Source organism: Staurois parvus, unplaced genomic scaffold (assembly GCF_062004578.1).
Source record: "Staurois parvus isolate SC_StPar_1 unplaced genomic scaffold, SC_StPar_1.0 ptg000657l, whole genome shotgun sequence".
Lineage (NCBI taxonomy): Eukaryota > Metazoa > Chordata > Amphibia > Anura > Ranidae > Staurois > Staurois parvus.
In genome coordinates, this window is record NW_028318453.1 from 4840001 (window position 1) to 4862836 (window position 22836).

General features: G+C 40.4%; 1 protein-coding gene across 4 annotated transcripts in view; it reads left to right on the plus strand.

Moving 5' to 3' along the window:
- Positions 1-22836, plus strand: part of STXBP5 (syntaxin binding protein 5) — a 488403-nt gene that overhangs the window by 18981 nt on the left and 446586 nt on the right. For all 4 annotated transcript variants that reach the window (XM_089694278.1, XM_089694280.1, XM_089694279.1 and 1 more), the window contains exon 2: positions 2638-2735. In XM_089694278.1, coding sequence (XP_089550404.1) covers positions 2638-2735 — 98 coding nt within the window. The remainder of the gene's footprint in view (positions 1-2637; positions 2736-22836) is intronic.

A 22836-nucleotide genomic window follows, 5' to 3' on the forward strand; every position in this document is an offset into this window, starting at 1 on the left:
ACGCAGTGCAATCTTTAAAAAAAAATATAGATAGATGTATAGATCTCTTTACAGCAAACATTAAATTAAACCATCTTAACCTCTTGCCCTCCAAAGGATTTACCCCTTCCCCCCCCCCCCCCCCCTTCCTGACTAGGCCATTTTTTTTTTTTTGTGCTGCAGCCCTGCGTCACTTTAAGGAGGATTGCGCGGTCATGCAACACTGTACATGTTTTTTTTTTTTTTTTTTTCTTTACCCCCCTCCCTCCTTCCTCCAAATAGCTTTCTTTTGGTAGTATTTGATCACCCGTGTGGGGTGTGGTTTTTTTTTTTTTATATATTTTTTTCCCCCTCCACCCCCCCCCCTCCCCCGATATGCTGTGAGGGTTTTACTAGGGAGACATGCTGCTGTGTATTTCTCTGCTGTGCAGATACATAACACAGCAGCATGTCCTTGCTGGAAGGAGACCCCTGTGTACACACAGGTCGCTCCCCTGTTGGTTGTACACGGAGATCGTCGGGTGATCTCTGGCCGGGACCCAGTGCTTGACACACCTAGCCGCCAATGGCAGCGCGCATGCCGCCAACCCAGAGATGCAAATTGTGTGTGTGATTTTGCGCACCCCCCGCTGCCCTGTAGCAGTATTTTTACTATATGGTGGCGGGAAAGCCGTTAAGGCCACTGCTACCCCAATGTGGTGTTGGTTTTTTTGTGGAACATTAGTAATAAACTCTGATGTTTGAGATTGTGGTCCAGCAGTGCAGCATTTCTAGTCAGGGCTTCTATAAACTGTACCATAAAATTTGTCTTCGCTGTAACATGTCTATACATTTCTGCCCTCTTATTGTTCCAGCACTGCCATTTACTCCAGTCAATTTTGGGGTAGTTAAAATCCCCCATTATCACCATCCCAGCTCTTTTCGTCTGTGTAAGGACCAAGTCTCCTCCACCTCCTTATTAACGATGAGTGCCTTGTAACAAGTGCTAATTTACTTAAGTATACACACCCTTATGCAGCTCCACTCATAATGCTTCAGCACCATCGCACTCTCCACAAGGTCCTCTTTCAAACTTGCATCAAGACAGACACCACCACCTTTTCCTTTTTACCCTGTCTCTAAAGAAAGCTTAGCTTAGCCATGGATATTAATACCCCAATTATGTGAAGAATGAAGCCAAGATTCAGCAATTCATTAAAACTAATTAAATCCTAGTTCTATTCAGACACCAAAGTTTCCAATTCCCCTATTTTGCTTAGCAGACTTCTGGCATTTGTGAACAAACCCTTTTTATTTTCATTGTCAGATTTTGCACTCGTGTCTTAAATATCATATATTTTTTTTTTCTGCAAACTGTGCTAGAATTTCTAATGGTTGTTTTATAACATAGTGAAGGGAGCCCTGCCATAGCCTTTCCCCTATTCCACCCTCCATTAGTGGCTGTCCCCTTTTTTATATGCTAATTTTCTCATCTTCCCCTCTTTCTCATCTTCAGTCTGAATTTAAAATACTTCTCCTCCTGGAGCACAGCGGACCCCCTTCAATTTAGTTATCTCAGTCCCCTAGAAACCCAATTCTTAACTTACAACTGGTCTTTAGCCATGCATTCAGTTCTTTAAGAACCCCCTGCCTTTTCTGTATTCTGTATGGCACAGGCAATATTCCAGTAAATATAGCCTTGGCGATCATTCCCTTCAACTTGCAGCCTAGTTCTTTTAAATTGATTCTTGAGGATCTTCCATGTATTATTGGTTCCAACACAGACCAAGACAGCAGGGTTCTGTCCATCCTCCTCCCAGTAATTGATCAACCTGGTCTACCACATGCCAAACCCTGGTACCAAGGATACGGCAAACTGTTCAGTTGAGGCGATCCTCAACAAATCCAAACCAATTATTCTATCCCCAATTGCCACCTGTCTAGGCCTTCCTGCATTACCTTCACGACCTCTACTAGATGGACTGCTCTCCGAACTTTTGGGGGTAAGAGTGACCTAGGGCTGCCGCCTACGGAGTTTGCCACCCCCACATGTTCACTAAACTTGGCAAATCTGTTTAGGTGCTCAAATCCAGGACTGGCCTTCCTTTTCTGTGGGCTCCTACCACTCTAACTACATTAACCTTTCTTCCAACCTGAGCTTGCTGACTTACCCCTCTGCCCTCCACATCAACCCCATTAACCACTTGCTAAGAGCAGAAGACTCTTTTCAAGGTTCTTAATCCTTAGATTTCAGATTTTGTTTTTATGACTGAAAACAAGACCTTGGACATGGATTTTGCCGTGCTACTGTACTTTTAAACACCAAAAGGATTAGTGTGCGAGAGCTCCACTAACTAAGCGTAGTAATTATTAAAACAATGAAAATGATATATTGCACTGACATTAAAATGAGTTTGAGAGCACATCTGTCATGTCTCCAGGTAGGGGGGGCAGTATACCAGGTGGTCAGTGGTGTTACAGCGGACCCCTCTAAGTAGATGTGTTGTCGGATACCAGGTTCTAGGAAGTATGTCCTTGATATAGCAATCTATCTATAATTTAGTGTGTATGTGTATCCGACAATTTTTATATAAAAGCATTTCTTCTATAAAATGCAGTCATATGACCTTAATTACTAATCTAATAATTTTTTTTTTTCCCCCATTCATTTGTTCTTAGACTGTTCGCCATGGATTCCCCTTCGAGCCCTCTGCTATGGCATTTGATCCCGTGCAGAAGATTCTTGCAATTGGAACGAACCATGGAGCTCTAAGGCTGTATCCTTTTTTTTTTTTTACTATTTAACATCCAAGTTGCCCCATGCCTGCTTGGGAATGCATAAGAAATGGCTTTTTGAAAGGTATTTCATATGTATGTTTGTTTAAAAATGGTCTGTTTTTAATTTGATCAAGTAGTGTTGTGTTTTTTTTTTTTTTTTTTTTTTTTTTTGTGCAAAGTAGAGCTGAGTGATGGTGTTCAGAAAATGGTCAATGTGGCCTTCTAGACCGCAATAAACTCTTCCTATGCTAGTCTATTCAGGTCAGTAAGGAGTTTTTTTTTTTTTTTTTTTTTTTTTTTTTTAAAACTCTCACATGCAGAAGTTGGTTATAGTTCCACAGCATGTATTCAACCCAAAAAGCCTGAAGTACTCAATACACATGAAAGTGTGTATGTATAGTAATATGAGCGTTCTTTGTGGTTTGAATTCTATTTTGAGTCCCTGCTTTGGCCTGGTGAACAGATTTCTGTAGACCTTAGGGTTTATAAAATATAATTGTGCTGGATGCTTGTCTACTTACTCATATGGAAGATGCATTCAGTTTTGTTTTTGTACTGGTTCTGAACATTTGATTGTTCAACTGGTTATGGGTCTAATAATCAGCTTAAACCGACTCATCAAGGAGGGGGGGGGGGTTCCAATTGCTTGTGCCTTCTATCTTCATTTGGGAATTTTGGTGAAACTTATTCATGAATTCATCAAATTTCTATGGTCTGTGCCAAAACAGTTATTCCTTCCTAATGCTTGCAGTAACACTAGCCTTTTCATACGAAAACTATCATCGGTACATTCAATTACATGACAGGTATGTAAATCAGGAAATGTTTGTTTTAACTCGACTTTTTGGAGTGAATGGACTTTCTTGAACAAAAACTAAGTTTGTTCAAGGAAAACTCTTCATCCCACTCCTTTGCATTTTCTCCTTGCTGCAGTTGAAAACAAGCAATGACTCCACTAAGGGTGACTTAACACTGCCCCGCTGCACTTTCCCAAAGACTTCTGTGAGGTCCTGCAGTTTGTGTGAAGCCTCCCTATGTAGTACAAGAATGTTCTTTTTAGAAGAAAACAAGTCTACTAGTGTGTAGCCATCTTGAAACTAGTAAATACAAATCTCTTTATTAATAGAAACTTGCAATTAGCAAAATTCCAGTGCGTTCATGTCCCTGTGACTAAATTTATGGGTAACATTTTAATGATGCAATACAATTTAAGATGCTTAAAGTGGTTGTAAAGGCTGAGTGTTTTTTTTATCTTTTGTGCATGAAGGTAAAACGTGTGTTTTGTTCCCCCTCCACAAAACTTACCTCCAGCGCTATCTCAATCCAGCGATGTGCATGGGAACAGAGGCTATTCAGGGAGTCTCTCCATTAGCAGTTGGCTCCTACTGCTGTCAATCACAACCAATGAGGAGGGGGCAGGGCTGAGACGAGCACTGTATGTCTTATGGACACATGGGCTAGCACGAGAGCAGGCACATTTAAGTGCTCCCAGAGCAAGCGGCTTGCTCTGGGGGCACCCAGCAGATGGGAGAGACCAGGAGCCCTGTTGGGGAACCTGAGAAGAGCAGATTTGGGGCTGCTCTGTGCAAAAAGTATAACTTGTTTTTATTAAAACAAAAACAAAAAAATAACCCAGAGCTTTTATTGTTAAGCCTCACAAGCCTTCACACTGATGTGGCCCGGAGTTCACAGCATTTTCTGTGCAAATTCCACACCGCATCAGAATCTCACCCTGTTCATGCAGACCGCTGTGGGTGTGTATGCTAGGTTAACGCCTTGAAATTGGTCTGCAAAACGCAGTGCGATGTGCAGAATCAGATAGCATAGGTGTGAATACCCATGCGATCAGATTCTAGTGTGGACCAAAAAAGTTCCTTCACCTTTTTGGTGTGGCGCCATACAAAATGTATGGCTCCATAAAAAATGTATGGCTCCAATCACACCACACACAAATCACATGTGATTTGCATAGGAATACGGTGCGGTTCCTGTTCCAATCATCTGCGATGTACCGCGCCGCATATATGTGAACCTGGGCTAAAATTGGAAGATTGATCTATCCCTAAAATGGCCATAGAAGGCCTTAGTAGTTTGCCTAAGGCTTTGTAATTAACAGCCTAGAATAGAGATGTAGGCAATATGAGGAATTGTTGAAAGACATTCCCTTTTGCCCAGATCTTAATCAGATGTTGGATAAGGCTGTAAGACACACCATTCTCTGCGTTCCCCATTTTTAAAGGTAAAAAATTTTTCGTTTTAAGCCATTAATACTGAGTCATAAGCCTACAAAATCCCTACCAGGGAAAGGATAAAGGAACGTATTTCTCTAGAATACCGGTGGTGTAGGTGGGAGCTCAAAATTAGAGTCCTGTGGGGACAGCAGGTGGTTGGAAAAGTGTGTGTTTTTTTTTCTCCCGTTTGTGTTTTTATCTCGTTTAAAATGGCACCAGTGTGGCTTCTTTCTGAAATTTTTTTGCATGTGAGTGGAAAATCCAACTTTTTTTGACTTCTCATCAGAATGAGAATAAAGGGAAACTTGCTGTGGTGACAACTAAGGATCTGTGTTGACTAGCTTTTGGGGTGCAAATGCAGTTGATTAAAAGGCAGTCAGTCCTAGTCCTAACCTGTTTTGTGGCCAGGATGCAAAGGGGAATCTCAATGGGGGGGAAGAAATTTTGACATGAAGGGTGTTTTAACCAGTTCCTACTCCACAATCCCCCCCGTCTCTTAACCAGTCGCATACCAGTTCCACTTCTTTTGCCTGGTAGTGTGACTAAGCCCACCTTTTTTGCCTGCAGCCTCCAAGGCCATCATTTCACACATCCCAACAAAAGTCTGTAGGTATGAGTGCCAAGTATTGCAAGGCTTCCTATGCAGGAATTATATGTATAAAAAGTGCAGCGCTAGTAATAAGGTAAAAATAGAAAGTTCATAAAAATCACAAATCAAGTACATAAAATATGTAAAGAATCCCTCCTTGCAGTGAAGGACTTGTGCCTGGAAACAATGGTACAAATGCGCACTCACCAGAAGCGCATAGGTAATGCGCATGTAAATATATCCACCATGGACCACTTAGGCAGGTGGGGTGTAGCCGGTAACTGGTGAGCTTCCTTTTGGTAATAGGGCAGCGCAGCAACAGGTCTTGGATTAAAGGTAGATATCTGCCGATCCAGAGGTCCCCTTTAGGTTGGATGGGTGCTGAGCTGGTTACAGGGCTCCCTTCCTCTGGATACTGGTAGTTGAGGTTAATCTGTAGGCTTAATAGCTCAGAGAGCCACAAAACGAATTCCCATAGTGTAGTATTTAAAATCAACTTTATTCCAGTCAGAAATGTTTGTGCAGTAAGGGTACAATGCAGAGTATAAGCAGCACTAACCCGTTTAAAGATGGTGCCGCCGGAGCCACGTGGAGGCTCGGCGGCAATGACGTCACGGTGTGTTGGTTCCTCCTTAGGCCTTTCATGTCACGCACATCAGAGGGGAGACCAGGTCTTCACTGCAAGGAGGGATTCTTTACATATTTTATGTACTTTATTTGTGATTTTTATGAACTTTCTATTTTTACTTAATATTTTACCTTTATTACTAGCGCTGCACTTTTTATACATACAATCTTATTGAGGTTCATTTGGTTACCTTTACTGCTACAGCTGCTACATCAAGAGCGCTCACTATATCTTACCATATATAGGTGCAAAATTATGCAGCGCTTTTATCACTTGCTGCCCTTTTGCCTACCAAGATGTGTGATGTGGTATCCCAGGTAGCTGTGGGCAGACAAGGGCTATGTAACTCATGAGCAAGGGAGTAGGGAGGGTGCTTCACAACAAAGGAATCTGCAAAGGGCACTACTTTGATTATAGATATTGAGATAGTTGAATATCGAGAGAGATTATGTGGAAAAAAGCTGACCTTTTTCTATACCAGAATAGAAAAGTGGGTGCAGTAGAAAGCTGATAATTCAGAAATGCCCATCTAACTTCATGTGAAGTGATATAGTTAAATTGAACTGAGAATGTTGCATGTGCCTGACCACTTGTGGCTTAGTTTCTTACAGATTGGATTTCACTAATCCATTCCAAGTACTTTGCAAAGTGTGACAGGCCTCATAAGTACTATATAGGACACGCTGCCAACCTTTTCATACATGTGGATTACTTGATTAACCTTTGCACAGGGTGTTTTAATGATACCTGAGCGAGGGACATCTTTGCCCATGTAGGATACTCAGGTGTTCGTACATCTGCATACAGACAGTCATTTGGGAGCTGTCCATTGGCTCAACCGATGGTCCCAATATAACATCTGTGTAAGTGCATGTCCCTGAATGCACACTGTCTGAATTCGGGGACACGCACCTGCATGGATGTCAAATTGGGATCAGCTGCTGTGTCCATGCAGATGCTGTGTCCCAATTGATATGAATAGGACTGCCTTCACACACATGCAGGGAACACCTATGTGGGCAAAGACTGTCCTTGCATGGGTGTATGTATTGACCCACCCCGTGGGAATGAGGCTTTGCACATATGTATATGTAAAACTGATACATTTTTCAGTAGTCTACCTCTGGAATGTTCAAATGCAGGAGGAACCCAGCGATGTGATGGCTGCCCTTTGGCAGGATAATAAAGTGATGTGTAACTAGAACTTTTTAGAACTTGGTTTTGGAAAGTGTTTGGAAGATTTATAACCCATATTAAGTTTCTTTTGCAGTCTGTATACCCAGTAAGTAGATGGATTCATTTTTTTAAAAAAATTTTTGCCTTGTCCTAGGCACCATTTTCACGAAGGTAAAAAATGATTGGACTAGTTGGCAGATAAATCACCTGTCTAAGAACAGTTGAATTTAGCTAGTATCTTGGTTGATGGGTCATAGTGTTAATGGTTTTGGCTCATAAAGGGCATCTGTAGCTGATGAGATATGTGCAGAGAAGAAGTATTATGCTTGATTTGGGGGGGGGGGGGGGGGGATAGCTGGAGTCATGGTTCTCTAGAATTCAGTGACTCCATTATGATGGAAACATTAAAGCCCTGCAAACAAAGGCTTAGGTTAAATTACTGTGTAATGTGCTTTTTTAGAACATTGAGGAAGTCGTTTATATATTGTTAACTTCCAAGTTTGTAAGTTTAATATTGTATGCAACAGGAAAAGGATAGATCCTGATTGGCAAATGACCATGACTGGAAATGGTCCATGTGTCCAGGATGTACTGGTGTTTGGCTAGAAATTTGTTGCATAATAGCCACATATACTAGGGAAGCTGTCCTTTTTTTTTTTTTTTAAAGTGGACTTCAACTCAAAACTTAATGAATTGCTATCTTAGAAGAGTGTTTCTAGCAATGTTAACTGTGACAAAACCGTACCCTGAAAATGTCTTGAATTGATTCTGAAAAATAGTCGTATGTTTCTTGCCATGTGAATGTGCTTAGGTACTCCTGTTCCCACAGCCCCATAGATGCATATCTGCAGCATGAGGAGCCTTGCTGTTTGTTACTGCTAAGCTGGCCATGAATTTCAGATGATTCTTGCTAAATCTTCTAAAATTCATTTTGAGGGTGGTTCTGTCACCACCAGGCTTAACAAAGTTTATACATGGTTTTTGTATAAGAAAAAGGGAATAAGAATTTTTGAAGCTCTGTATTGTCCCAAGCAGGTTTAAAGCTACTTTTGACTGAGCCACTACCTCTGCTGGTTTGTTCCAAGCATCAACTACCCTTTCAGTAAAATACTTTCTAAGATTAGGTTTGAACTTTCCTCCTGTTAGCTTGAGGCCATGTGTCCTCTTGATCTTGCTTTCATATTGATAATCTTGCCCTCTTGAAACCTTATTCACCCCCGATTATTTTTAAATGTTTGTCTCCCCTTTCACTTTTTTCCTCCTTTACTGTACATGTTGGGTCCTGATTTTGCTCTTGATAGGCTTTATCCTTCACACCTTTACCATTTTTGTTCCTCATCTCTGGACTTGTTCTATCTTAATCTTTTTGTAAGTGAGGTCTCCTTAACTGGACACTGCTTTCTAAATTGGGTCTAACTAAAGACCTATGTAGGGGAATCGGGACCTCTTTTTCCTCCTACTGGTGACCCCTCTAGTGATGCAGCCTAAAATTATATTCCCTTTTTTTTTTTTTTTTTTTTTTTTTTCCGCTGCTTTGTTACACTTTGCTCATTTTGCAATCATATGAGATAAGCACTCCCAAATATTTTCCTCTGTAGTGCTGTCAGCACTGAATCCTTTGACAGGAGTACTTTTTTCCCTAGGTGCTGGATAGGTTGGAGAGCTGAGTAACCTACAACCAAATGCTTTTGATGGGTATTGCAAATACCACAAACCTGATTTAAAGTAGTGCAGTGGCTGATCATGAACTGTTGGGTCAAAGATAGACTGGTAATGATCTCACAATACTTAAGTGAAATATATAGAATTTCACACTATAACCATGTAGATTGCTGATGGGTACACCCATCCACCAAAATGAGCCACCATTGCATGGGAAAATTTTTAGAAGCATCACTAATCCACTGACTAATCAGTAAGTACAGATACAAAGTGAAAGAAATAACATGTCATTTGAGATAAATGTTACGTGATGGATGCCCAATAGAGAATCGGTGATACTAAGCCCCAACACATTTCAGTTCATATGTAATGTTCCTTAGGGGGTGATAAGTGGAGAATGCATAAATACGGTGTCCGTCAGTTCATTGCAATACATATTCATTCAGCCAATATTAAATGTAGAGGTCTGGGAGTCGGCAACAACCCTGCACAGGTCACCCACAATAGATCGACTGCACAAGGCTAGCCATAAAACAGCTTTGCTCCACCAGACCATATAGGAGGCAGCAATAGTGTAAGGGGTACCAAGGCAGAGGCTGCAGGTGGCTTATAAATGCTCAAAAAAAAAAATGTGCCTCTGATGGAGTAGTCCAAAGGTTTTAATCGCTTTAAAGTACTCTGCTGTAGCAAATGCCTTTTTGGATTGGACTGATCCAAAGCAGTTTGAAATTTTTGAAGCCTTTGGACTATGCTACTCAGAGGCACATGTGTTTTTTTTTTTTTTTTTGTTTTTTTTTCTTTTTTTTTCTTTTTACATTTATAAGCCTCCTGAAGCCTCTGCCATGGTACCCCTTAGAGTATTTCTACCACCTGGTCTGGTGGAGCTGAGATGTTATGGCAATTCTCGTGCGGTATGTCTATGGTGGGTGACCTGTGTGGGGCTATTGCTGACTCCCATACCTCTGTATTTTCAATATTGGCTGAGTGAATATGTATTGCAATGAACTGATGGGCACAGTATATTTGAACTTCTACTTGCTCTTCCCTGAGGAAGACAACATATAATTGAAACACAAGGCTTAGTATCTACTGTGATCCTCTATTGGGCATTTATCATGTAATAATCATCTCATGACAGCATGTTACTACTTTCGTGTGTTTTTCATTTTGATGACGGAGTATACCCATCAGTGATGTACAAGGTTACAGTATGAAATTCAGTAATTTGTCTATGTAAGATCATTATGATCCATCGTTGACCCAATACTTCATGGTCAACCATTGCGTTACTTTTAATCACTTATGGTCTTTGCAATAAAGTTTGAAGAAAAAAAAAACTTACTTTTTTTTGGTCTTTCTTGGGTGCCTATAAAAGTCCTCTATTTATTCTAAATACTTTATGATTACTATTTTAGTGTTCTGATCATTACAAGCTTGTTCTTTCTGCAGAGCCAGCACTTCATTGCATCTATGTTTGCCGACATGTATTCTCACAGCATCATTTCACATATAAGTTGTAGATGAATGTGAGCTGATTGCTTCTTTTTGAATGTTTGTCACTCTTGTCATTGTTCATAATAGCAGATATATTGAAGTGCTAAGCACCCAATTGCTGGGCGTGTGTTTTTTTTTTTTTTGTTTTTTCCTCCTCTCCCATTTTGTTTTAGTGTTGGGCATTTTGCTGAATCTTGGATGTGAAGATTGTAAAGACTGTGTAAATGGTTTTTGTGTTTACATTTAAATCTATAAATAGCTCTGATATGTTCTATATGTTTGAGAACTACTGGGGCTTGTTGATCTGCATGGATCAATACAGCCTTCATGCCAGGACACATAGAAAATTTTGTTTTTTTTTTAATGAGCCTTGTTAATACCAAAATGCTTCCTTGAGGTTTAGTTCCCCTTGTCACAATGCGCAGTGCATACAAATTACCGGTAACAATTCAATAAAGTTGGGAAAAAAAAGTAGATGGTGCCTTTCGTGTCTTAACAATGCAAGATAACATTGCTTTTGGCCGCTACACAACAGACACCAGCCTATGTGTGTTGGTGTGAGCAAGCCCTAATACCTTCTTTTAAAGTATAAATTCCCCAACAACTGCCATGTATACATGCGGATCAATTTGGGATAGAAAGATTTTTGTTTGTGTGAGCATCCTGTGGAAATTTGTACAACCTTTAGTAAAAGGGCTATATGACTAGGTATGTTTTTATATAAAAAAAAAAACAAAAAAACTCACTTTTGAAATATAGTCCTTGTTCCTGTTTTGCTGCAGCATCTCATAGGGCCATCTTGTTCATGCCCTCTATTTTTTTTTTTTTTTTTCTATCAAGTGTGTATATATAACCTTGCAGTGCATGTAGTACACTGAGAAGGCACCAAGCCATGTGCAGTTTCAAAAAGAGCATCTGTACACAAGCTAGGTAAAGGCTAAAGCGGCACAATGACTAACTGATTAGCACTTCTGTCTAGCATCCCAACCATGGCATTACCTGCAGAGTTTGCATGTTCTCCCTGTGCCTGTGTATATGTTGCTATCTGAATGAAAAGGGATGCTATGGTCTGAGACCCAGGCGGACCCCACTGCTGACACTGAAACCTAAAAAGGACCGACTGGAGTTTGCCAAGTTACCTGAAGAAGCCAAAATCCTTTTTGGAAGAATGTGCTGTGGGCCGACAAAACAAAATTACAGTTTTTTGGTAAAGCCCATCATTTTACTGTTTTCAGCAATGTCTTTAAAGAAAAGAATACAGTCCCTACAGTCAAACATGGTGGAGGTTCACTGATGGTTGCTTTGCTGCTTCAGGCAATGGATGTCTTGACCATGTGCATGGCATTATGAAATCTGAAGACTACCAAAGAATTGATGGAGGGGCAATGTAGGGCCCAGTGTCAAAGTTTGGTCTCTATCAAAATTATGGGTCTTACAGCAGCACAATGACCCAAAGCAGTGGCCCAGAATTCCAGTACAGAGGTGTAATAAACGCATTGATGGTTGCAGGAAACGTTTGATTTCAGTTATTTTTTTTTTTTTTTTTTTTTGCTACCAAATTTTACATTGAGGGTGCCAATAATTGCCCAGTCCATTTTTGGAGTTTTGCGTGGAATGTGTACATTTTTTGGCTTTTTTTCTGTCATACCAATACAAACAAAAGAAATAAACATGAGAATGCCTAAACATTTTGTAATTGCAACAATTGTCTGGGCAAAGTAGTGCATTATCTGCCAGAAATGCTGGGGTGCCAATATTTTTGGCCATGACTGTTTGTGATTAAATATTTTCATTAAAAGTATTTAAATTGTGAATAGAATAGTTTACCAAACTATTGCAGTGGTGGCGCAAACTGGTGGAAGGCGCGGCAGTAGTAAGTTTCATTAGAAACCTTGAATTCTCGGACTTGTAGAGAACAGGAAAGTTATTTTCTGTGTACCGGTCCTCCACAGGAGCCTGGATGGTCACTTAGTGATGTAAGAAGATCCCATTTTGTTTAATTTTTAGTAACAGCGGTACTATAGGCAGACCATGCCTTCATTCTGTTGGGGGGGGGGGGAAGGTGTAGCGGTCAGATTTGGTGATCTTAATGTGCTAGAATCATCACAATTGTGTTTTTTTTTTTTTTTGTTTTTTTTTTTAAGCAGAGTTGTCCTTTAACAATGGCGACAAATTGCAAAACCTGGGTTTGAGTAACCACAATATATGGTGTGGTTATAGGGCTCTTTGCACCAATGCTTTTCTAATTATTTTGTCATAATGTAATATTCCTTTTATTGTGAATTAGGAAAACCATGGCTGTTGTGCTATAACTAACTGCTTTCATGTCTGTAATGAGACACATATATTGTTAAACTGATGGGCTGAAGAGGATTACAAAGGTTTCTCTACTCTAACTGAATGCATTGATTGTTAGAGTCCAGCCTAAGCAGTTCTTTCCTGCTACTCGTTCGACATGTGTCTATGGATGCTAATGCATCATTGGGAGAAAGCAAGCAGTCAGTAGCTGTTAGTACCTGTCCAACATTTTGTTACATATTTGCCAAAACTGGAACTAGATTAACAGTCACAGTAGCATTCATTGTATGAAAGCTGCCCATTTATTATAGTACTCGTCAAATCCTCCGGAGTATTTTTATATGTGCGGTTATGCAGAAGGTCCTGTTGGTGGGCATTTGCTCTAGGTAATCTGGGTGTGCAACCCTGAATGAGTGAATACATGTCAGTACTGTGTATGTACAATCGTCAGTGTGAAGAAAATGTATGACGAAGTATTATTCCACCATACATTATTGATTACATTTGAATGATTCATGATATATTTTGACATTTTTAAATAGCAAGCTTCTACACAGAACAGTTCCATCTTTTCTGATTTTTAATCTGTTTTTATAAATCATGCTAACCTATATGTGTAACTGATTAATTTTAGTAAGTCTTGGTTACGATTTTATTTAATAAACCAGTTGTATGTGTTCATAAGATTTTGTCCATGATTATATAATGCCAGTGACCTTTTTATATAATCAAGATGACTTGATCCAAGCTTTTTATCCAAGTCATCTGGCTTTATAGTGGTGAATGAGAGAGCGTAGTGGCATGTTTAAAAGTGCCCACTGAGCTTTTTGAAAAAAACAAAAAAAAAACAAAAAAAAAATTGAACTGCACAAAAATGGAGGCATATAGAGCAAAAGAGTAGTCATGAGGAGTTCCTGATCTATTTTGTTTCTGTAGCTGATCTTCTCCCCATTACTGACATGCCATACCTAGTTTGAGACTATAGCAGTAGGTGCAGAGTCACGCTGCAGATGTATACAGCTGTGTATGTGCAGGAGTGCCGAAGGACCCTCGCCTATCAGGCGTTGCTATTTTTCAGGAGGTGGTAAAGACCAAATCCATTTTTTAGAGTACTGTCTATGCACTTCCAATTCCTATAACCCAGCAAATGTATCATTCCTTTTTTTTTTTTTTTTTTTTTTTTTTAACTTTTTACCTACAGGTAAGCTTATAATAAAGCTTACCTGTAGGTAAAATGAATGCACCGTTTAGGAGCATTTCTTTTTTAGAGGAAGAGCATGCGCTATGAAGGAACAGCATACCCAGGACTCCTGTGCGCATGCTCTTGAGTGACGTCCTTGCGGCCCAGCCTCTCAGATGGCTGGAGCTCGCGAACCTGGAAGGAATCCCAGGTGAAGATGGAAGCCTCTGCAGTGCTGACAGCACGCCGCTGGAGGGCTTCATTTTAAGGTAAGTTTTTTTGCAGAATTTACTAGTATGTGATGCATATTGGCACATTGACATAGATTTTTTTTTTTTTTTTTCTCCCGTGGCTTACTACTGCTTTAAAGGTTTACAATGTGTCAAAGCCGTAATGGCAGTTTTATGATTTCCCATTATTACCAACTGTTAAGAAGGACAGTTGTTGACATTTAGGTTCCATGCACACTAGTGGCTTTTTTTTTTTTTAGCTCCTAGAAGCTGTTATTAGCATTTTTCTTTCTGCTCCTAGAAGCTAGATTGTTTTTATCCTATGTGTCCATGCATATTACTTTAGACTATTAGCATTTTTTTTAACCTTCAGCATTTTAGTAGCAGAAACATTTTTGTAGCTGTGGGTTTTTTTTTTTTTTTTTTTTTGAGCTTTTTTTCCAACAGAAAAAAAACACAAAATGCTCCGAACAGGTTTGTGTGTGGGTTTTTTTTTTTTTTTTGGTAAAAAAAAACTAATAAAACCCTACTCCTAAACACCGCTATTACCAGTACTTTTTATCCAGAGTTTTTTGAGCTTTATAAAGAAGAAAAAACCCCTCTAGTGTGCATGTAGCCTTAGGATTGAACTCTATATTTTAAGCTGCATGTGAGTAAGAATATACTTGGCTGAAGATTCATAGATGGCTGTGAGTTTCTATCTTTTTACCATTTTAGCGATTGGGACTTAACGTGGAGCTCCACCCAAAAGGGGAAGTTCCGCTTTAAGGCCTCACCCCCCTGCTTCCCATTTAAGGATTGGCACCTTTTGGGGCGTGTGGGGGGGGCTACCCAAATTTGACAGGTACCCGCTTCCGCTGCGATCGGAAGTGGAAGTCCTCAGACACCTGACAGGTCCCAGAAAACTAAAGGACCATTCACAAAGTGTGTGTGTGTGTGTGTGTGTGTGTTGTTTTTTTTTTTCTCTTTTGGACATTACTATCTCTCTGCAGTATATCTTCCAGATTTTACATTAAAAAGCTGCGATTCAAGCATTCTAAAAGGCACTGCTGTCTTTATTGCTATTTTTAGCATTTTCCTTCAGATTTTGTCTGCTAAAAAGGTGGTCCCCAGGAGACTTAAATGAGGAAATGCAATAGGCTTTCTGATGGGGGTGCTACTTTGATAGATGTAACATGAATGCCTGCTGCCAAATGTTTATTGGTATGCTGGGAACTTTGGGTCTAGCCTTTTGAGAAAATTGAGTTGCAAAACTTATTTGTAAAACAAATTTATTGCAGAAATGTTAGTTTTCCAGTAGCTTAGAATAAAAGGACTGGAGGTAAAAAACTTTGTGGGTAGCATTCCATACTATATTTCTTTCCTGTTCATTGTGGGGATTATGCTTCCAAGACAATTTTGGTTTATACTGCTGCCTGCAGGAAGATTTTGAATACAAGCAGTGACAAATGGGTATAATCCCTCTCAGTTGGTATGCCAGCATGCTGGTGTTCTAGGAGGATGTTCTCTTTATTGTTACTAGTGTTTTTTCATTTTTTTCCAAGATTATTTCACCCTTCATCTAGCTTGAACTGATCTTGAACTGATCTTTTATTTATTTTATGCTATCAGGATCCATGTATTCTCAGCAGTGACTTTTGAAAGCCATACCCAGACCCCACTGGACAGGCGATGGTGGGCCTGCACTGGGTTCTGCATTGTGGATTTTTTTTTCCCACCCCTATGTGTACTGTTTTAGCCCCAATAATACTTTCTTGGTACAGGACCATAGTGCAGACTCTGGTATACCCTGTCTCTGGAGACTCCATTTATGAGCAGGACCTGTGGCCAATCACCAGGAGCCTTAATTTATTAGAACCATCTGGTGCCATTATTCTACTCTTTCCATTGATTTACCACAGATAGGATTGGTATGCTGAGGGGACTGAGTGCTGTCACTATGTGAAATGGTGTGCACGCACGCTACGTACTCGTTCTGTCATTCAGAATAAGATGGCATCAAACCTGCAGAAAAGTCCTCTTTGGCATGGTGGGACACTCGCACTTTTTAAATTGGTGGGACATCTCTTGGCCTCAAGGACTTCTGGATAGAAAGCATCTCAGGTGCCTTGGTTCGGGAGGTGGTTTTTAAGGGCTACAAATTAATTTAATTCTCTGCCCCTCAAAGATTCAGATTTTCCAACGTTCCTGTGTCACTGCACAGATTAGCAGCCCTCCATGCAGGTGTTCTTGCTCCAGTTCCTGTGATGGAAATGTTGGAGGAAGTTTATTCCAAAGATTTCATATTTCAAAATCCCAAAAATGAGGCATCTGACCAAATTCACCATAAATGTGTTCACTCAGCCCCAAAAATGTATATGGAATCCACCAGATCTGTCTTATGAAGGGAGGCTTTCTGGCCTCTGCATACATAAAGGACCCAAAGTTGCATTATTTTTCAGCACATCAGATTCTTTGGCTTTGCTGTGAATCCCCTGGCACTTCAGTTTGTAGCACCTCCATTCTGCCAATTTACTGCATAGTGTGTTCAGTAAGGTTCTATCCCCTGTGCTTGCCTTGTTGCGCTACGGTGGCACCCCATTGTACATTATCCAAACAACTCCTGTTGAGAGAAAAATCGGCAAACGTCCTGACTGACAATGTGGCGTAGACAGTTTAGACTTTTTTTAAAAGGTTTGGTTGCATCCTGAACCTTCAGAAATCCTGCTTTGGAGCCTTCTTATTGCTTATAGATTCGAAGTCTGATCTTGGATACAGCACTAGCCAAAGTCTTTCCTTCAACTATAACCACAAGCTCTCAGGCTCACTCTTTAGTCTAGGAGTTGGTTGACATGTTTATGCATGTGAGTTCTGTGGCTGATGGATGTCTTTTGAGGCATTCCGGTTGGGCTAGTTCCATTCCAGACTCAAACTCTATATCCTATCATTGTGGAACAAATGGATCGAGTCTGTACAAATCTGATTGCATGTCCTCACACACAAGGTTATTTTAAGCTTTGGGGCTCAGGAATCCAGCTCTGGAACTGTGTAAATCCTCCCTGATATTTCTCTTGGAAGATCTTCACAAGAGATGCCAGCCTAATAGGCTTGGGATCAGACCTAGACACCTTGTTGGTGTGGGGGACTTGGATGCCAGGGGTGTCCTGTCTCCAAATTGGCATTCTGGAGCTTCAGGAAATTTGGTTGTCCTCTCAGAATCCAGCTCTTCTGTTTTGGACAGAACCTCTTGTTCCAGCCTTATCCACTTATTTTGTAAACCATGTGTGGTCAACTGGCAGGCAGACTTTCTCAGCTGATGGTGCTTGGATCCAGAGTATAACGCTCTGCACCTGGAAGTGTTCCAGAACCTGTGTAGCATGTGTGGTCGCTGGATGTAGACCACCTGGCCTCCAGGTTCAGCAGTAAATTGGAATCGTTTTGGTGCAGGTCCGGAGTAGCTGATGCTCTGGTGGCTCTGTGGGATCGGTACTTAATATTTGCCTTTTCTCTCCTGAAACTCTTTGCTTTGCAGACTTGAGATAGAGCTTTTCTGGTGATCCTTAAAGGCCTGAAATGAATTAGAATCTATACAAGAGGTGTGAAAAGTACTTTTAAAGGGATATACCGACATACCATTATTGACACATAAAACCAATATATTAAAAAAAAAAAACCTAACCATTTATTTAAAGAAAAAAGTGTGGCGATTGCTATACAGTTAACAAGCTGTAGTGTATTGTTTTAAGTCCACTCCAGTGTCCACCTATTCCACTTTATGAACTTTTGAATAATTACTGTACAATTTGATCATTAAACTAAAAAAAATGCTAAAATCTACTCTAGTGTTCACCTTCTCCTCCATTAAGATGCTATGACCTAAATAAACAATGTTTTTGAAAAATTATGCAAAGTGGGTGCTCACATTTATCACCTATATTCTCATACAGGTAATCAACTGTTTATGGGTTCCTGGCCCCACTGAATTTTCATGCCCAGTGCTCCAAACTTCAACTCTTCTTCCATATCTCTTGCCTGTTATGGCTCCAAAGTAGCACTCATGCAAATGAAAGGGCTCCCCATAGTGTAGTCCAATTAAAACTGGCCATTTATTAAAATTAACACTCACATGATATTAAAAAAAAAACTGTGTACATGCATGTAAATACAATATACGTTGTTCAGACAGTTTCTCACCGATACTTCTGTCTTCAGCCAAAAACAGAGTTGGCGTTACCTGGCACGTTGCGACACGACCCATAGGAGTCAAGTGGGCGCTAGTGGGCTATTTTGTAGAGACTGGTTGTTTACAATCTCCTTTGGTAACCAATGAAGTATCCAACTGACTTCCACTCAGTGCAGAATGATTGCGTGGTAACGACCAGTTTCTCTGTGGTAACCAATATGATACTGGGTTAGCTAAACCGGCTTAATTCTCATTACTAGCCCTGTGCGATAATTGTTTAGTATCACTTTGGATCCTAAATTCACATTAGATACCTTTTTTTTTTTTTTTTTTTTTTTTTTTTTTTTTTTTTTTTTTTTTTCTCTTGAATGACACAAGTGAATAAAGATTGCTGTCCATACAGTCTTCCACAAACTTGCATAAATAACTAGAATTGCATGTATAATAGCTATAACGACCATTTACAAAATTTGTCCCGTATTGGGAACACAGTACACATTCCTGCTGGCTCAATATGGTGAAGATTGAGCTCTGTAGTCACTTTTGCAGCAGTTGTTTTCTTATTCTGCGCAATGTCTGCTCCCCCCCCCCCCCATGCTTGTGCTTCTCAGATGGTGTTTTCTTGGAAACTGTATATGCTGTCATAACTTTTTTGATACTGTACCCCATGACACGGCAAATTGGCAATTTCAGTCACAAATGCACCAGCTGAGTGGGCACCAACAATTTGCACCCTTTGAAGCTCCGTAAACTCTGATATGGCTCCATATAACTAGAAGCACACACAGTGAATGACAAAAGTGAGGCTTTCCACCTGTAAGCTAGGCGTCTCCTCACACAGCGGAAGCAAAAGCGTATGACATCACTTTTTTTTTTTTTTTTCTTTCAACGTGAAACGTAGTCCCTGCAAATCATGTAGTGTCTTTATTTTTATTTTTTTTTCTCCTGTGAGCCACTTTGTTCTATACTATTTTGTTTTGTGTGTGTCTACACACCTATCACATTAGAGATTTGCCTTCAACTCCTGTCTCATAGCCACAACAGGAGGTTGGAGGTTATCTTTCCGATTTGAGGGTTATTCCCACTGAGACAGTTGTCACAAGAACTAGCGTCATCATTGGAAGATTTCTTTATCCCTGCCTGGTGGAAACTTGGAATTGAGGACTCTCCCACCCTCATTCCTGCTGACATTGGGGATCAAAACAAAAAAGGGGATATAAATATCCACACCCCCAAGGTTAGCATGTCGAGAGTTAAATCGGTTGCTTTATAGTGTCATTAAACCCAAATTCTCAAAGCCTGTTAATACATGCTATGTTACAATATTTTCATACTCCCTCCCTCATCCACTAGAGCATTTTCTGTAGACTGCTAAAATCATGGTTGATCCTGCTGTTCACTGTCCCTCCCTCATTGTCTGTCCCTGCTGAAATCTGAAATTGTATAGACTAGCTGTTGGCATCTAGTAAGCATCACCAGTTCCCTTCTAAGCTGTTAATTTGCTTCTTTTTATCTGTGCAGCCCATATAGTCACACATGTGGGCATATACACAGTGGTAAATTACATTCCCCCTCCCTCCTCATTCTCCATAAAGGATGGGGATTTGAGACTTCACCTCTTAGTCCCAGCATATACACAACATATACACAGGCTGGAGGAACATGACACAGCCTGTGACAGTCAGAACCTCGTGCAGATATCTTTACAGTGTGACCAAGGTGAAGGCTATTGTCGCCCAACTTAAACTCAATCTACACCATGTTGCAAAAAAATTGATAAACCTCTCATTTGAATTATAGATTTGTATGAAGCATTAAAACACTTGTTGCTAATTCTTTGTTTTTGAAAGCCTTTTTTTGTTATGTGATCGGCACAGCACCAATCAACACTGTGCAGACAGATTCATACATTCGCAGAGTACTAGAAACTCCTCCCTCAGAACTTTCCCTGAGGACAGGAAAGACCTGGGAAATGTCATGTGACTTCTGAATAGCAATGATGAATGAATAGTACTCAATTATGGGGGGGAGTGTATGCATGATATTTACTATATTGCCAAAAGTATTGGTACACTCCCTCCAAATTGTTCCAACCACCTCCATGACCACGTGTATAAAATCAAGCTCCTAGGCATGCAGACTGCTTCTACAAACATTTGTGAAAAAATGGGTCGCTGTCAGGAGCTCAGTGAATTCAAGCTTTGTACCGTGATAGGTTGCCACATTTGCAATAAGTCCATCCATGAAATTTTCTTGCTACTAAATATTCCACGGTCAACTGTTAGTGGTATTATACCAAAGTGGAAGCAACTGGGAACAGCAACTCAGCCATGAAGTAGTAGGCCATGTAAAATGACAGAGCGGTGTCAGCGCATGCTGAAGCGCACTGTAGCCAAGTTGCCAACTGTCTGCAGAGACAATAGCTAAAGACGTCCAAACTTCGTGTGGCCTTCAGATTAGCACAACCGTGCATAGAGAGCTTCATGGAATGGGTTTCCATGGCCGAGCAGCTGCATCCAAGCCTTACATCACCAAGTGTGGACTAGGACGGAGATGTTTTAAAGTTCATGTGCGTGTAAAGGCAGGCGTCCCAATACACTTGGCAATATAGTGTGTGGTATTTATTTATATATATTTGTTTAAGCCTCTTAATACAGAAGTGCTTAAAGGCTGGTTCACACTACATGTGTTCCATTGCATTTTTTTTTTTCCCCTGCATCTGAAATGTACAGACAGTAGGTTAAATGGTTGTCTATGGCGTGGTTCACACCAGTGCTTGTAGTTTCAGTGTGTTCCAGAAAAAGAAAATGGAACATGCTGCATTTTTCCTGCACAGAACTGTACAGGAACATGGTGAAATGCAGCAAAAATGCACTTGATCCCAAATTACCCAAAAAATGAGGAAAAACGCATAAATACCATGCATGCAGAAACGTATCAAGGCTGTTTCCAGGGAGCTGAACCAGCCCTAAAGCAGAATTGTAGCACAAGGAGCTGAAGTAGCCGGTGTCAGTGTCGTATGACCAGAATATTGTGGTACAGTAGACCTAACCCATACCTGGGGTATTATCAAAACTCATATCTAGCATTGCCATGCTGTAATCTGCCTTGGGTTGTCGGATGTTGAGTCCCATGCCACCATCTTCTTTACTTAGATACAGTTGGCCTCCTGAATATATTATTTTTTGCAGCTGGTCCCTTGATTTGCAGCTATGCATGTACAGTGTGTTCTAGATTGCCCTAAAGCCTTCTGGGATGCATGAATGGAGTACCCCAGGGGGACTTTGTTGGATGGACATCTTGCCCCAGTGTCTGATTTCTTGAATGAAGAGGGAGCAAGAAAAGGAGTGATTGTCCACTTTCGTTTTTTCCTTCAGTGCTGAGGACTCCTCATTCTTTGGGCGGGCGTACATGGTCAAAATTCAAGGGACTGGCTGAATTTTGATCCATGTATGGGCGAGCAAGCGTTATGTACAGATTGTTGTCAACAGATCAACGTCTGTACAACCAGCCTGTCAGGTTTTGCCTAAACAATTTGTGGCACCAGCTGTAGCTGGCAACAGAAAACAGTGTGTTCGAATGGCAGGGAAGTGTACCCGTGATCAGAACACAATACCACAATGAGAGTGATATTCCCATCCACCTCAAATGTGTGGATGGGGGAATATGGTTCCTTTTTTTTATATTTTATTATATCATTACACTTTTTAGATCTGCTTTTAAATGAATGTGCTCTTAAAAAGATTAACCTAAATGTTTGCTATCTTCATAGAAATGTGATCATGGTGAGTGCTAAATTTACATGCCTCTATCCGTGCAGAAGAAATGTTTTGGGTGAAAAATATTTTGTACGGGTGGTGCTGTTCTGTTTCCTTATGAGAAATGTAAAATGCATAGAATCTGGGTAAGTGTTTTGTGTTAGCAAACTGGCTTCTCCAGGAAAGTGCTTGCATATTACCCATTTCCTCATAACTTCAGTGCCATCGCAGCCACATACCTGAAGTTCTGAGAATTCTGCAAATCTAAGTGAAGAAAAACCTTTCATTGGTTGCAGCGACCTAAAACTTTGAAGTTAATTGTCAGCCTTTTTTTTTATTTTTATTTTTATTTTTTGTGGATGACATGATCACACTTCTATCCCATGTGCTTAGGAGAATACAGTGGGTATAGAAAAGAATCACCTTTTTAAAAAACATTTTGTTTTGCAGCCAGAAATTAAGACCGTTTTTTGTTTTATCCAGCTGTGTTTACTCAGTGCAACTTATAACATCCAAGTGAAAGAGCGAACACGAACATGTAAGTGAAAACAAATTAAAAAATGCAATCACTGATTTGACAAAAGGATCACCCCCCCCCCCCCTTTCCACAATGACTTGTAAACTCAATCAGGTGTAGTGAATCAGCTATCAATGGCACACACAGCCATTTGGCTTTCAGCTGTAGTAATTTT